This window comes from Pieris brassicae, chromosome 9 (genome assembly GCF_905147105.1).
Source record: "Pieris brassicae chromosome 9, ilPieBrab1.1, whole genome shotgun sequence".
In the NCBI taxonomy this organism is placed as follows: Eukaryota; Metazoa; Arthropoda; class Insecta; order Lepidoptera; family Pieridae; genus Pieris; species Pieris brassicae.
The window spans coordinates 4,268,205-4,283,704 of NC_059673.1; the positions used below are offsets into that span (position 1 = coordinate 4,268,205).

At 32.7% G+C, this 15,500-nt stretch overlaps 1 protein-coding gene across 1 annotated transcript; it reads right to left on the reverse strand.

Moving 5' to 3' along the window:
• Positions 1–11,128: 11,128 nt before the first annotated feature.
• LOC123714247 lies at positions 11,129–11,751 on the reverse strand. Its single transcript, XM_045668446.1, has one exon. The coding sequence runs from the start codon at positions 11,740–11,742 to the stop codon at positions 11,185–11,187; it is 558 nt and encodes a 185-aa protein (XP_045524402.1). The 5' UTR covers positions 11,743–11,751; the 3' UTR covers positions 11,129–11,184.
• Positions 11,752–15,500: the final 3,749 nt, after the last annotated feature.

The following is a 15,500-nucleotide window of genomic DNA, read 5'->3' on the forward strand; positions in this document are numbered from 1 at the left end:
ACTTCTCTAATAAAGCTAACTTCCATAAGCGTCAGAGATACTGATACTGACATTTAAATGCAAGTTTGGTGTGGCATACGTAAAACTGATGTCATAAGCTTTGTATCAGTACAAACATTTTAGTATTGTTATCGGAATCACTGTCGGTATCGATATTGGCAATTACAAATTAAGGTTCTTTGTAGTTAAATAAACCTGCACTTCAGTGTCCCACCAACCTTACAACGATCCAAACGAATTGTATTCGGTTTTCAAATTAATTATGAAAGAAGCAGATTTATGACGAATGAATTTAAATAATTCTTTATGCATTAAATTTAATAATTAATTTTGCTCGTTTTATTGATTAAGCTGGAATATGTCTGTAGATCCCTTTGATCTAAAATGTCGTTAATTTATACGTCTACGTAATTATTTTATTTACAGTCAGCGAATGTAGACTTAAAAATGAATCCGAGCAATTTGTGGAGCAGACTGTATTGATAGTTGTGTACTTTATTTAAGAAGCTCAAAATTTCACTCTTCCCTGTAGGGATGGAATGTCCTTATTCGTTCCTAAATATTTTTAGGTCATAGGAGGCAAACGGGCAAGAGGCTCACCTGATGTTAAGCGATACCGCCGCCCATGAACACTCACATTGCCAGAAGGCTCGCAAGTGCGTTGCCGGCCTTTCAAGAATCGATACGCTCTTTTCTTGAAGGACCCTAAGTCGAATTGGTTCGGAAATACTCCAGTGCAGCTGGTTCCACATAGTGGTGGTGCGTGGCAAAAACTGCCTTAGAAAACGCTCAGTTGTGGAACGACGGACGTCGAGGCGGTACGGATGGTATTTTGTATTTTGCCTTGACGTCCGATAATGAAACTCAGCTGCGGGTATTAGACCGAACAACTCTTCTGAACACTCCCCATGGTAAATGCGGTAGAAGATTTCAAAAGATAAGATGACAAAAATAATGCAATATCCACATTTCAATTCAGAAAAGAAATTTGCACGCCATTCTGTAAACATTTTAATATTTATAAATATTTTTTCTATACCTTTATAACGTTAATAGTATTCTGCTTTACCCAAGTATTGTGTGTATGGTATATTATCATTACATACATGTTTAGGTTATGTATATAGGTATTTTATATAATTATAACTTTTTTAAATCTAATTAAATATACTTACGATATAGATTTTCTTTAAGCTCCATGTGAGGATTTGAATTATATTTCAGTTGTTCTAAAACAGAAATATTATTTATGAGTACATAAAGATACAATATTTTTGTTTTAGTTTTACCTTAAAATTAAATGTGAAGTATTATACCATTCTTTTAAACTGTACAAAATAATAAAGCGATATTTTGCGGGTACTCCATAAATTAATTCGATAACGTGTAAATTAAATTGAACCTGAAAAAATATTTTTTTTAATTTTGTAGAAAGCCCCGTGTACTTTATTACTCGTTCAGTTTCCCCCGGGGTCTAAGCATACAGTTACTAACGTTACTAATTAAACCAGGAATTCACTAAGGAAATTATATTTTAATAATTAATTGTATTATAAAAAACATAATAATTACAATAACATCAGATAATTATTTTTTCTATTCATAATTTTAAATTTACTATATGGATATAATTATATACATAAACTAGCTGCTACGCGAACTACGTTCCTCCTTAATATGATTTTACTTAGCCTACTTGTGCTGGTATGTACTAAACAGGTAGGTCGTAGCACAACGAATTCTGGGTTATCCTCATATGGTTTCAACGAGAACTGGGGTTTACAGTTGTTATTAATGAGGCATACCAACTTGGAACATTTTGCTATGCTACCCGCATAGCAAATGTTCGGACTGAAAGACTATTCGGTTTTCCCGAATGAAAACTTTTTAGGTTGTTCTGTGAATGTTTCTCTATATAAACCTCAGAGTTATAATTGCCATAACTTTTAAACTAACAAATAAGAAATAGGGGTTTATCGTATAGGGGTGAAAATTAAGAGTGTAATAATGACACGAGAATTTTGTATATTAGATATACTATATAAATTTAATGACGCTTGTTTGATGGGTGATCATTCTAAAAGTCGATCCCACTCGATTCTGCAGCTAACTGATTTATTTTAAATGAAAGTTGAAGGAGCAATAAAAAAATTACCGCAATTACCTGTAATTAATTTTCTGATATAAATTGTTAGATAAAATATTCATCGTAACGAAATTGTATATAAAACGAGCTTTATAAGTGCAATGAAAAGCTCGAACATTAAAGCCAACTTTTGAACTAAGATTCCGCTCGTTGATTTCTTCTGAACGATGTATAAAAGCCTTCACAAAAAGCTTTGTCCCGTATTTCGTAATTTTGTATCAGGAATGCTCGTTTTTACCTTTGCAACACAGGCTGACTTTTTGGTTTTATTTCTTAACTTAAGTTCAAACAATACGTACGCATATTCTTTGGAAGTTTTTATATATAAAAGTATCTCTTGATTAGATTTAAAATACTAAATGTAGTATCTCTATAGAGATACTAGATTTAAGTAGGTAGTAAAAATGTCATACCAACTTCAACCATAAACAGATGAGGTCAATATGACAGTTGAATAATTGTCTGTAAACTTAGTCACACGCCAATATTTATATGTTTTTTCTAAACGTCGAATTATGTAAATAATAATGTTGTGTATAAAAGTATGTATAAAAGTGTATTTTTATAAGCAAATGTTCCGTAACATGCTTAAAGTCCACAGAGAATTATTTAGATTTAGATTTTTGCGTATGATTAATTCGCAATTGAAGGGCCATAAAAAACTCGACTGATTAATATGAGTAAAGTTAAGAAAAAAGTATCCCTAAGATGTCGTCTAAAAACTGCAAGCATTTAAAATAAATAAAGAAGATTTATTAGGAATCAATGAAGTTGCAATCCCTCATGTAAGCCGCAATGCAATTACAAAGCCTACATTTTTAAACCTTTAGAAACACTTAGTTGAGAGCATAAATAATTTCCGGGTTTTTCACTTATAGGGTACGATTTGTGGTCTAATGAAAATCGGTATTGCTTAATTTTACTAACTTCGTTAACGATTTACAGTTATATAAACCTAAATCAAAATAATTAAAACTCGTTTAATCATGTGTCGGCATGGTACACCATCTTGATCATTTTCAAGAGAATATTGATGTTTAGCCAATTTGAAGTTTATTGCGCTAATTCAAATAATACCAAAATCTTTTTATGATTTGTAACTTAAGCATTGCGCCGTATCTTAATACAATTTTAGTACCAACTTCTCCTATTATTTTATTATACTCGTACATAAAATAACAGGAGAAGTTTATTATTAATAAATCATTTTCATGTAATACTTTAATTTTCTTGGGTCTTCATTAAGTGTTTTAACGGAGCTTTTAACTCGGAGATATTAAAACTGTAATGGCTTTTAATTACTCAACTAATTGAACTTCAAAGCTATTGAAAAGGATCGTTTTTGAAATAATTTCAAATCCCTGGAGATCTCGGGTCAAGACGGGTGATTATTATGATGAAATATGGTTACTATGCGGTCTAAGTAACCACCTTAAAAATGCCACTGAATTATAAAATTTGTATACAATTCCATAATGGTTCAATGGAGTTACAGGACAAACGTATTACTGTCCTAATAGACGTATAATTCCGTATCTTACGCTCCGTGGTCGTGAAATTGATTCTGTAAATCTAAGGTTGTCCAGGTTGTCACAAATAAGAAGCGTCTTCCATTAGGAGAGAGAACGCATTTTTGTACAGCTTCCGATTTATCTCATTTACCTAGTTTAGTTTAAACTTTCTTTCCCTTCTCTTCATCGCATCCTTTAGGACGAAGAGTAGGAAAGAAGTAGTTTATGTGTGGAATGTGCAGGACATTTGTCTTATATAATTCACAAGTGAGATATCACCTGGAGAATAATAGTGCAATCTGGGATCCTCATGAAATAATGGATAGGTTGATGCAGGAGCGCGTACAATATTAAATCATCAGATACCTGTATTGTACAATGTACGATGATTATTCATTTTACCCGCTCATGTATGCAACTTTATTCATAATAAGTTCTGTACAACGAACCCAGAGTGCACCGCGCTTAGCTACTAAAGTTGCTACTTGGAATGGAAAACAACTCTGGATGCCTGATGATTACGTTCGCAGGCATCATCGACCTCTATTACTATAGGGTAGTTTTCGCTATGGGAAATTAACCTCTCGAAACGGGCACACATGACAATGGATTGAAATCATTAATGAACTACATAGATAGAAAGACGTTTTAACCGTGAAACTGACAAAAGGTCTGCTTTATGTTCGTTCCTAAAGTGTAAGAAATAATCAGTCAGTCGTGAATAATTTAAACTGTTACTGTTACAGGACAACATTAATTTTCTACGTGTATGTTTGTATGGGATATAAATGTAAATAAAAAAACGATTTTGAAGTTATACTTCTTTTTGCGCGTTAGGGAAAATAAGAATCTTTTTTTTCTATTGTTAGTGTCGTTTTTCTACAAACATAGAATAAGATAATTTTTTATTACGCCAAAGGAGTGTAACTTCTAAGGCGTCATTTCATTAATTATATTTTATCGGCAAGTAGCTAAACAGGTTATGTGTCTGTGTGGTCGATTGTTGCATATAGATTATTCATAGAGAGTACGAGCCCGCTTTGGTCGTGTGCTTAATCATTGGACATCATTTTTACTAAACAAACCTTGGTTTATAGTTATAGTTTATATACTGTTTCGTTTTACGTTAGATATCAAACAAATTATAAATTCCATAGTGTATTTGGGAGCGTATTTCGGTATGAGTTTTTGCATATTGCAAAAGATAGACAAAGTGGAAATTCTGTTAGCTTCCAATACAGAGACAATGTATTTCAGCGCGTTTATTCACGTGGATTCTGCAAAATCCTGTTTAAACATAATTAAACATGAATTGCTTTGTGAAATTAAGATAAAATGTTTCTATGCAGCTCTTTACTTCTTTTTTCTATAAAAACTTCTGGAGCTTTTTCAATTGCATTTACAAATGTCTCACACTTAATCGTTGAAGATCTATTCCGAAAAACTTAAACTTTAGATATTTATTAAGGGAGCCCCGCTTGCTTCTAGTTCATGGGCCTATAAGTGAAAAATATTACGCTAATGTTAAAATCAAGCTGCAATCAGCCATTTGGTAGTCTCGATGACTCTTATGGAGCTTTGTGCAAAGATCTTAAAAACTCAAAGCTTTAAAGGCTAATGCAAAGGTCAATGCAGTGTTGCAAACGTTAAAACTAGTTCGACACTTTATCTACAGACGTTTAGATATTTGTTTGGTTCTAACATAGCACTTCGGTGACTAAACTCAATTGATTTCTTTTATATACAGATCTGGACAGACTTTTCGCCATAAGCCCACCTGATGTGAAGTGAGAGGTTGCCTATTGGAAGACACGCCCGTCCAGGAGATGCCTGTTCAATCGCCGCTTGAATGTCCCCATATCATGCTGAAAGGGTCAAGAAGTACCGCTCCTTTCTTGTTTTTATAATTGCGACCCAAATCGTGCAGTGCGGCTGAAGATGTCAAACGCAAGACGCAAACATAATGCTCTGTCTTATGATTTTTATAAATATTTAGCCACAATTTTTATAAATATTTAACCAATGTGACATGTAATATTCCTAAAATATTTATAAAGTGCAGGAAATTATTGGTTTTATCTTTGTTTATCTGTGGTTATCGTGCTTGACGAAAGTCTAGTTTGTAGGCATAGTCCACAAATTATTACCAAAATAGTTCCATAATCATAAACTATTGAAATATATCCAGATATTTGAATGAATAGGTAAGTTCAATTGGTAACGTTAAGTCGGTTTAATTTTTTTTATTACTTTAATATTCAAGATCAAGTTCTGTCTTTATCGTTATAATATTATAATGTATTATCTGGCCTTACTCACAAAAGTTTAATTTTAGAAGTGACATTTAATTGATAGAACCCCATTAGGATATAATAAAAAAAAATCATCTGGAGGTTGGTTGAGGTAATTATTTTTATGGCCAAGAGGGGATCCTTTATCAAAATTCAATAGACACGAATAAAATGCTTCAACAAAGGATGTAAATTGACTCTTTCGTTGAAATCCCTATTGTCCGAAATTATCGGTTGTCGTAAGACCGGCATTTATGTAATTTGAGCAATTATTAGCTACCGGCTGTGCCCGGCATTTTGTTTGATATAATTAATAACTTTATGATATCTTAGCATAATAATAAACGTATCTAGTGTAAAAAAGGGTCAAATTAATAGTTGCGTCGTTTATAAGCGAGAAATTAATAAGTTTTCTCTGTGACATACCTGTTCGATTGTTAGATTCATGTACATCACGAATAATGGCTCTCATAAAAAACATACTTATGTATAAGTACGTATTATGTGGCCCGACCCCGGCTGTAGCCACATGGAAAGTCGCACACTAGGCCGTTAGCCAGACTTGCCCTGCCCATGCATATATTATCAATCAAGCCTTACATATGATTCAAGATACACACTCTTTCTATTTTGACTTCAAGCAGATGCTTTATTGAAATATTTTTATACAGACAGTCGTTTGGCTGCGATCCCGCCTGTTGGTAAGTGAGATGCGGTCTATTGGAGAGCCTATCCAGGAGGTAGGTAGGAGTAGGCAGGGGGAGGCCTATATACCCGCTGCTTGAATCCATGTAATAATTACACAAGGAAAGCGCAAGGAAGGATTTCTAAGACTCCTGGTGACAGCTGAGATGAGCGAAAAACGTCGAAATGATGTACAGCAAAAGTATGGGATGAAGGATTACGTGTTATAGGATTACCACCCTTAGGGTAGCCAGGGGACGTTGTACACTATGGCAAGTACGCAATGCGTGTGATTAGCTCCGACGAGATACTGGTTTTGACTACCGGTAAAGAAATAGTTTCAATTAGAAGCAAGCAAGTTTGGAAAAAGTGGTTATTGAAATCGGCCTAGAGACAGATTTCTGTCTCATATAGCCATAGTAATAGGTACATTTTGGATAAAACATTGTTGCTAAAAACCTATTGATATTGTTTTAGTAGAAAAGTTTCTAATCAAATTGCAGCTTACTTCTAGAAAAATTACACTTCCATGGCCCTACGTACCAGTACCAGACTCGTAATCATGTTTTCTTTCACATTCGTCCTCCTACCACCTAACACCACACCTGCATCATGACCACACCCTCCACCCTCACTTTCACACCATAACATAGTAGCCTACTAGACTTAGATAATTATTATTTACGTATTGCTTAAATTTTATTGATTTTTTTACTCTAGTAATATATAATATTTGAAACTTTTTTATATTATATGTTGTACCTTTGGCTATATTTAGTATGATTGGTTTTTGTTGTATAAAATTTATGTTAGCTGTAGGGATACGAAATAAATAATTAAATAGTATGAAAAATACAATATAAATAAACATTTCTCAGAAAAGGATAAGGTTTCGTAGGCCGCTCTATCTGGGATTATCCCGAGTTTACATTTTACAAATAAGAATATTTTTTCAAATATGAAACCTTTACTTATCAAAACAATAATAATAAATATAATACTTCGTAAACTTCACAGTCATTATACGTATTATGTTATATGCTACTGTTACATACACTAGTTTTGTTAAAAAAAAGATTCAAATATTTTTCAAGTTTTTTCAGATTTGTACACATTGTATATCTATTTTCTAAAGCTAAAATTTCCTTTTCAGAAAAATATACTCTCTGAACCCTTAAAAAATTGTTTACCGCGGTGATGCAGTGTCATCATCGTCAAATTTATAGCCTCTGAGATATTCGTTTAACCGAGGTAATAGATATAAATCACTAGGACCTACGTCCGGTGAGTATTGAGGATAATCCATTAATTCGAAGCCAGATTTTTTAATAGTACCCATCACATACTGGATCGGCGCGGGGGTGTTATCTTGGTGAAACAAAATAACTTTTGCGAGTTTGCTTTCGTATTTGCTCTCGAAACTTTGCTATTTGCTTGCGTACAATTCCCGTTATAGTGGCCCATACATATATTGTATCATTACCACTCCTTGGATATGCCAAAAAAGAGCCCATAATCTTACGTATTTTTGTTATGAAAGTGGTGTATGATGGTGTGCTATGGACATACATCATTCGTCCTTTAATATGTTGTAAAAATATTAGATAAAAGTCAAGGTACACTTCTAATAGTTATGGCTAGTATACCAATGGTACTCCAAAGGAATAGTTACAAATAATGGAGTAACAAATTATAAAGTTATTCACGTATATGAGTAATCTGTAATAATTTTCATCAAAAGTTAATTTTGTGTTCACATACTCTTTTTACACTATACAAGAACGAACACTTTAAAGGTTATTGCAAAATAAAAGCTCCCGCGCGAACCAATAAACTTCAATACCATAGATCCATTTAACTTCTAAACGTATATTTTAATTAATTATTTTCCCTTTTCCCTGCAAATGAATGGCTAATGAGTGTAATAATTAAAAATATTTTCCCAGTCATTCAAGTTGTTTCCTCAGATCAAACTTACCTATTTACCAGCACACAAGTAATTAGGTTAGTTAAATAGTTAGATTACAGACTTCTTTCAAGAACCTTATTCAATAATATGTTTGACAATGTATGCTTTATCAACTTACTTATAGGCTAAGAAAACACATTCTTGGTTTTTATAGAAAAAAAAATATAGTAAATTAAGGAGGGTATCCGAAAGAAGGATGTGTTTTACATTCTACAGTAGAGGCTAGTAAGATGTTAGAGCAGGCCTACCTAAAAAAGAAACTGGCATGCGGAAGCCACAGTTAGTATTTATCGCAAACGGAAAAATCGTAACGCTAAGAGCAGAGTTAGCCTTGTAATCGGACGTTTTCAACTCTAAGGTCGTGTGTTCAAACTCCGCTTATGTATCGATGTTTTTATCTATATGCGCATTCAGTTCTTGCCCATATGATTCCCAGTCAACCATTTGTAAGAAACAAAAAACTACGTCATTGATCGGAAGGCTGAAGAGAAGAAGAAATGATACAGAAATCTTAGACCGATAATGATATGATACATTATAAGACTGACTTCCGTTTTAGTACAATTAACATTATGTGTTTCTGGAAGAAAGAATATTAAATAATTATTGTATGGAAATTCTCCGGAACAAAATAAGGGCAACTCCCACAGGGCTAATTATATGAAGCTTACGGCGATCTAGAGTCTACCAATTTACTAGCATTTGTCAGGGGAATTAATTTTTTAAAAGACAATGAAATATTGGAATATTTTAGATAAGCAGGACCTGCAATTATTGCTACGATATTATCTCTGAATATGACCACCAAATACGGTATGCGGTTGGAAATATCCAATTTGTTATATTTAGCTTTGAGTTTTTCTTAGTCTTTGATGCTGAAATAGATTAATATTTTATGTTCTTAACCACAGAAATAAGGGAGTACGTAAGGGCAAAGTCACTTTTTGTCGCCAGAAGAATGCCTAATATTGCTTTTAAACTACTTAAACATCTCTATACAAAAACGGCTTAAGAGAACTTCTATCGTTTTGAACAAAACTTTTCCGTACTTTTATTGAAATGGAAAATCGTTTGAATAAATACTGCAGTATATTTATAAGATTGGCCTCATGATCTCGAAATATTGTTGAATAAAGAATTACATTATTTTTAACGCTCAAAAATGTTTTACTAAATTAGAGAACTTTAATAGCTTGCAATGTTTTAATCTTCTTATTGAGTCTCAGTCATAACTTACTACTACATGCAACAAACATTTCAAGCGGAATTTCTGGAAATTATGATAAGGCGTTGCAGCGTCTATTACCTGGTATTTCAGTATCTGATATAATAGCGACAATAATAGGTAATCCGCTTGTCGACTCGAACAGCAAATCCCTGAGAGAATTAGGTGCATTTATATACAAAGGATTCAGTGACTCAACTCCAGACAAATATCTACTCCTTTGTTTGGCTATCTGCAGCTGAGTTTCATAATCAGATGTCAAGGCAGAATACAAAATACCATCCATATCATCTCGATGTCCGTCGTTCCACATCTGAGCGTTTCTTAGGGCAGTTTCTGAAAGGCACCACCGCTATGTGGAACCAGCTGCCCACTGAAGTATTTCCGAACCAATTCGTCTTAGAGTCTTCGAAAAAAAGAGCGTGCCAATTCTTAATGTCGGTCGGTTGTATCACTGCTTGCCCCTTTGCACCCAGTTATATAAAAAAATAGTTATCATTTGGAGTTATAAGTTTACCATTTACGCTGTGTTCGTAAACAGCTAACTTCGGCTCATATTTCCGACCTGATACACACATATAACAACATTATGCCGAAACAGGTTAAATTTTCCGTCTTATCCCTAAAAGAAGTCATAATTACTATATGTGACCTTTACTTAGATTAAATACGATGTATTGATAACCTACGTCAGTTCAACTATATCGTATTTACAAAAGTTATCAGGAGAAACATCTTAATAGTTAAAACAGACGCAATTTATTATTATATCATATAGCGTAGAACATACTTGTTCCAATCTCTGCGAAACAAAAGCTGACCTTCGCTTGTTACTGAAGTGTACCTGTAGAACTTTGATAGAACTAATCTAAATGAGTTTCAATTCTTGTTCATAGGTAATATTTAATGTCTAATACACATATTATAATTATATAAGTAACTTATCCGCCAAGATCAGTATCACATAATATCATCAATGAGGTATAAAATCCAAAGATCCGCGAAACGAAAATATGTTGTTAATGATAAATATTTAATGTTAGTAAACATTCTTAGTTATCTTATCTAAAAATCACATTGACCAGGCAATATGACCACTTGACCTAATGGTATAAAGAACCACCAGGTATCAGAGTGATCAACGCGAAGTAGTACTCATTAACTAAATCAGGATTTTCTAATACAATAACGCTAATCATCTTTATGCGAAATTAAATATAAATATTATCATTAGCAAAACTCATAAATACCATTAAACATTAAAAAACCAACCAAACTACAATGATCCAGAAAAATTCGTGCTAAAGAACAAAATTCATATATTTCTAAGATACACGCTATATATATGACGTCACACATTAAACTAAAATCTTGGTCACTTCCGGTTTACCATAGATATTTATATTTAGAAACTGATAAACGCTGTATTCCGGACTTAGTGGTACATCTATTTCAACATCCCATTTTTTACATTTCATTGGTATATCAACACCTAGTTTTACTTTATACGGGATTGTTATAACTAGATCTTCGCCTTCAATCCACCATATCGCGTCTCTGGTTTCCAGATTCGATGGTAGGATTTTCATTGCTGAGAACTCATGGCCTCCTAGGAATCCAGCCTTTATCACCATCACACTATTCTTGATTTTGATATTCACAAACTCTTCTAAGTCCTTTTGAAGTATATACTTTAGAATATAACCATCAGAATCGTAAGTTTCTCTTTCGTTGTTAAAGTCATTGCATGAATTTGCTACAATGCCATCAGCAATTCGTAAATGGTTAGCTATTTCTTCAATTATCGCCTCCGGATTAGGAATATTTGTTTTAGTGGGTTTATGATAACCATTTTCCGGTTGATGCCACCTTGCTTCGGCAAATATAAACAATGTTAGTATGTATAAACAGTACATCTTTCTTGGAATCGTATTCTATACTGGGTATTTTATTGTTTCTTATCAATAGTGCTGTGAACTGATGACCTTACCTTACTTAAGTTTTAATTAAAGAAATATAAAATAACATTTATATTTTTAAATTATTTTTGATGCTTTGTTAAATGTCATTGAATTGAAAGTCCTTTCTTCTTCTTCATCAACTTCAGTGTATGTTTTTTAATGTAAGCTTCATAATAAAACTATTTTATAAGAATTTTCATATATTTTTGACGTTTTTTTATATAATACATAGTACCTACTCGTAAAATAACCCTAATTAATTCATGATGCATAAATAATTTGCAATTATTAAGGAATATTATTCCAAATACGTTACTCAAAGTTAAACGCACATTAAATGATCAAATGTTTGAACAGATATTTTCCGAGATATAATAAAATTTATAACCAAGTCGGGTTTCTTCGAACACAAGTATCTTGAGAACGACTGGACTGATTTTTATGGTTTTTAATAGTTGTCAAATATATGCGCTCATTCAGAAATGTATTTTGTCTTAACTAAGGAAACCATACAGCTACTTGAAAATAAACCAAATTAACCCACATTGTAATGTTTAGTATTTAATTGCGGTGATAAATGTAATATTAATATTTATTTAGTATTAATTTTATTATTTTCATGAAATCATAAATTTAGTTCAGCTAGTCTGAAACACCACATTCAATGACTGCTAGGCGGTACAAAGTTGGCGGTTCAGCTATTTTATTTATTTTAATATTTATCCTATGTGCTAGTAAATAAATAAATGTCCCTTCTCCAAGCCTTGTCATCGTTATCTATCCCGAGTTATTTGGATCTATTGAGGAACCCCGACGCCCAACCGCGCCGGTTCAACTAGTAGTAATAGTTAGGTACAATTTTTTTCATATATTGTCTAATTAATCAACATTCACTAGCAATAATTAAATTTTAAATTGACAATCGTTTAAAATTATTAGAAGTATCTTATCGTTGTTTCGTTGCTTTTTTCACATTTAAAAACGTTTACTAATTATAACGTTTGGTAGTTTTCCAGATAGGAGCGAATAAAATTTTTTATCGTACAGGTACATTTGAAATTAACTCATAATTTAAAGGTTGTAAATTTTAAAATTCACGTAAAATAAGTTTAAAGAGGGCGGCGCATGGCTGCATCGTAATTAAATAGCTCGCTTAAAAATGTAGTAAAAGCTTGTGTTACGCTCTTAAAGTTAATTAAATTACCTATACAAACACAGTGTTTATTATGAAATATAATTTACACGTTTAGAGTATTGGCCTAGTTCGAAAATATTTTTGTATGTCTTAGAAATAATTCGGCACGTTTGGAGCACAAAGGATCTTCCGAACAAAGCAAGCAACACAAAGCATCAACACTGATGAATACATTGACCATAGTTCCTACGTGATGATTTATGTTGAAACATAATAATTGTATATCATTTTAACTTATCTTGGTCAAGTCTGGGATAAAAGCAGTATTTTTCTAAGCCTGTCTCATCCTGAACGATAAATCAGTAAAGTTTGCGTGCCGGGATTACATCAAGCCGTGAGCTGAATCAATGATAACAGGCACTGATAACGTATTACATAAATTGTTTTTAAAAGAGAAAAATCATGAAATATATATATAAATATTTAACGTTGTACTTAAGTTACGAATTTATTAAGTTAATTGTTATCACTATATATTTGAACTCAAATTTATAATTAGACATATTTTTTTGAGAGCAATTTCGGAATCAGAATACTTGGTAGGTATCCTGTGGTAGGGAAGAGTGAAATAGTCTCTAAGTAGTTTGATATGCTAAGGAGGGCACGACGTTACTTCACTCTGGGCTATCGCTATAAAGCGTATGCCCATATAATGTACTATTACTACTAATACTGTTACTAGTCCTGAGTACTGTTTCGCATTACCAGCCCCTTCCTTTTGACCGCATCCAACACAGAGTGGCTGGAACCGACAACGTTGATTATGCGTAGAGATGTAGGCTCTCTCTGCATCTTTTATCGCATATACAATGGGGAATATTCCGAAGAGCTTTTCGGATTAATTCATGCGGCGAATTTTATCATCGAACTTCAGAACAAGGCAAATTCCCGTTCCACCTTAACGTCTGTTGTGGAACGCCAAAGTTTTTAGACTCTTCTTTGTCGTATCACTCTAATATAAATCAATCAAAAGTTTTATTACCAGTGGATTAATAAGCCAAAATAATGTACCTACTTGCTACTACGTTTAAGAACTACTTACTAATATCAAGGATATGTGCCGGACATTTCATCAAAATATGGATGAGGTCCTCAGGAACACAGTACAGATATAGATGGATATGGACAGTACAGGATGGATGGTTGATACTTTTCCATTAGACAATTATTATTTATTTTTTCCTTGATCTATTATGTAATTAAATTATTATTTTAATATAGAAACTTTGTTTTAACTATGAATTTTTAAGCTACAACTCTTTTATTGAGTCACACTGGCGACGATATTATAAGAAGTAGTATTTAGGGCAATATCTGGGCCAGCGGTGGAAGCAGTAAAGGGCTAATCGTAGATCTGTGAAAAATACACTCAAACGAGAGTGTCATTGAGTGTTTTCAAACTGGGGTAATCAATGTTTATAGAGAATCGCCAAGCACCCTAAGCTTAAACAGCTGTATATTAGATCATTTGTATTATTCAGTTATATTTATAAACGAAAAGTGCAGAAAACACCACCAAACGGTATAAGCTTAGTACAAATTCTAGTCCTTAAAAACTATAGTTAAAAAAAAACAATTAATACAAAAAACTAAATGAAATAAATTACAACAAACATAAAGAGGAAATAAACTTCTTTATGTACCTTATAAATAATATTACGTGTATCTTAAATGTATCCAGCCAAGCAATAACATCCTAGGTTGGCTAAAACATACCTTTTCACCCTTCCAAATTTGGGGTGTTATTTTAAGATTTGAGAGTAACAATGTAAAATTGTTCATTAAGTTAAGTTTAATTTCACCTATTTACCAACCTTTAGATAGCATACTTGCAATTACAGCCTGTTTCTATTATCTATGACTGCTTCATATTGCACAATTATCATGGTCACAAGTTTTAATTGGTACCTGTCTCTCAAATGCAAAAGATGAATCGATACACCACATTTGTTGTTCCTTATTGTGATAATATGTTAATTTTCGTGTGTTCTATTTCTTTCATCCCAAAAGTCTGGAAAATAAATAGATATGTCAAGACAATTTTGACAAGGAGCTAAACGTGTGTTTAATACGAATAACTCAAAATACTTTGGTAGTCTCACGTGAGTTGCGACCTGTTTGTTATAGTGTTATTCGAGAAACTTCTAAATTGTTTTAAGTAATCTCGAACTGAATTTCCGTTTTATTTTGTATGCCTTGGTACTCTATTAATTATATAATTAATTTTTATTTATTTATTTACCATGAATAAAGTTGTTCTAGAACGCCTGACGCTGAACGCTTTCATCAGACCCATCGTGATTTAAATTACTAAATTTGTTAGTTAATAACTTAATGTGTTATTTACTTTACATTGATTTAAGCACATACACATTATTTGTTTAAAATTAATAAAAAAAGCACACTAAAATATTAATTAAGTTTGGTACCCATGACAGTGACTTGGACCTTTAAGGCTGGAAATTCCTCGCAGTATTGCGATAGTTATCTCTTAACGAGGACAGCTACTTTCTACCAG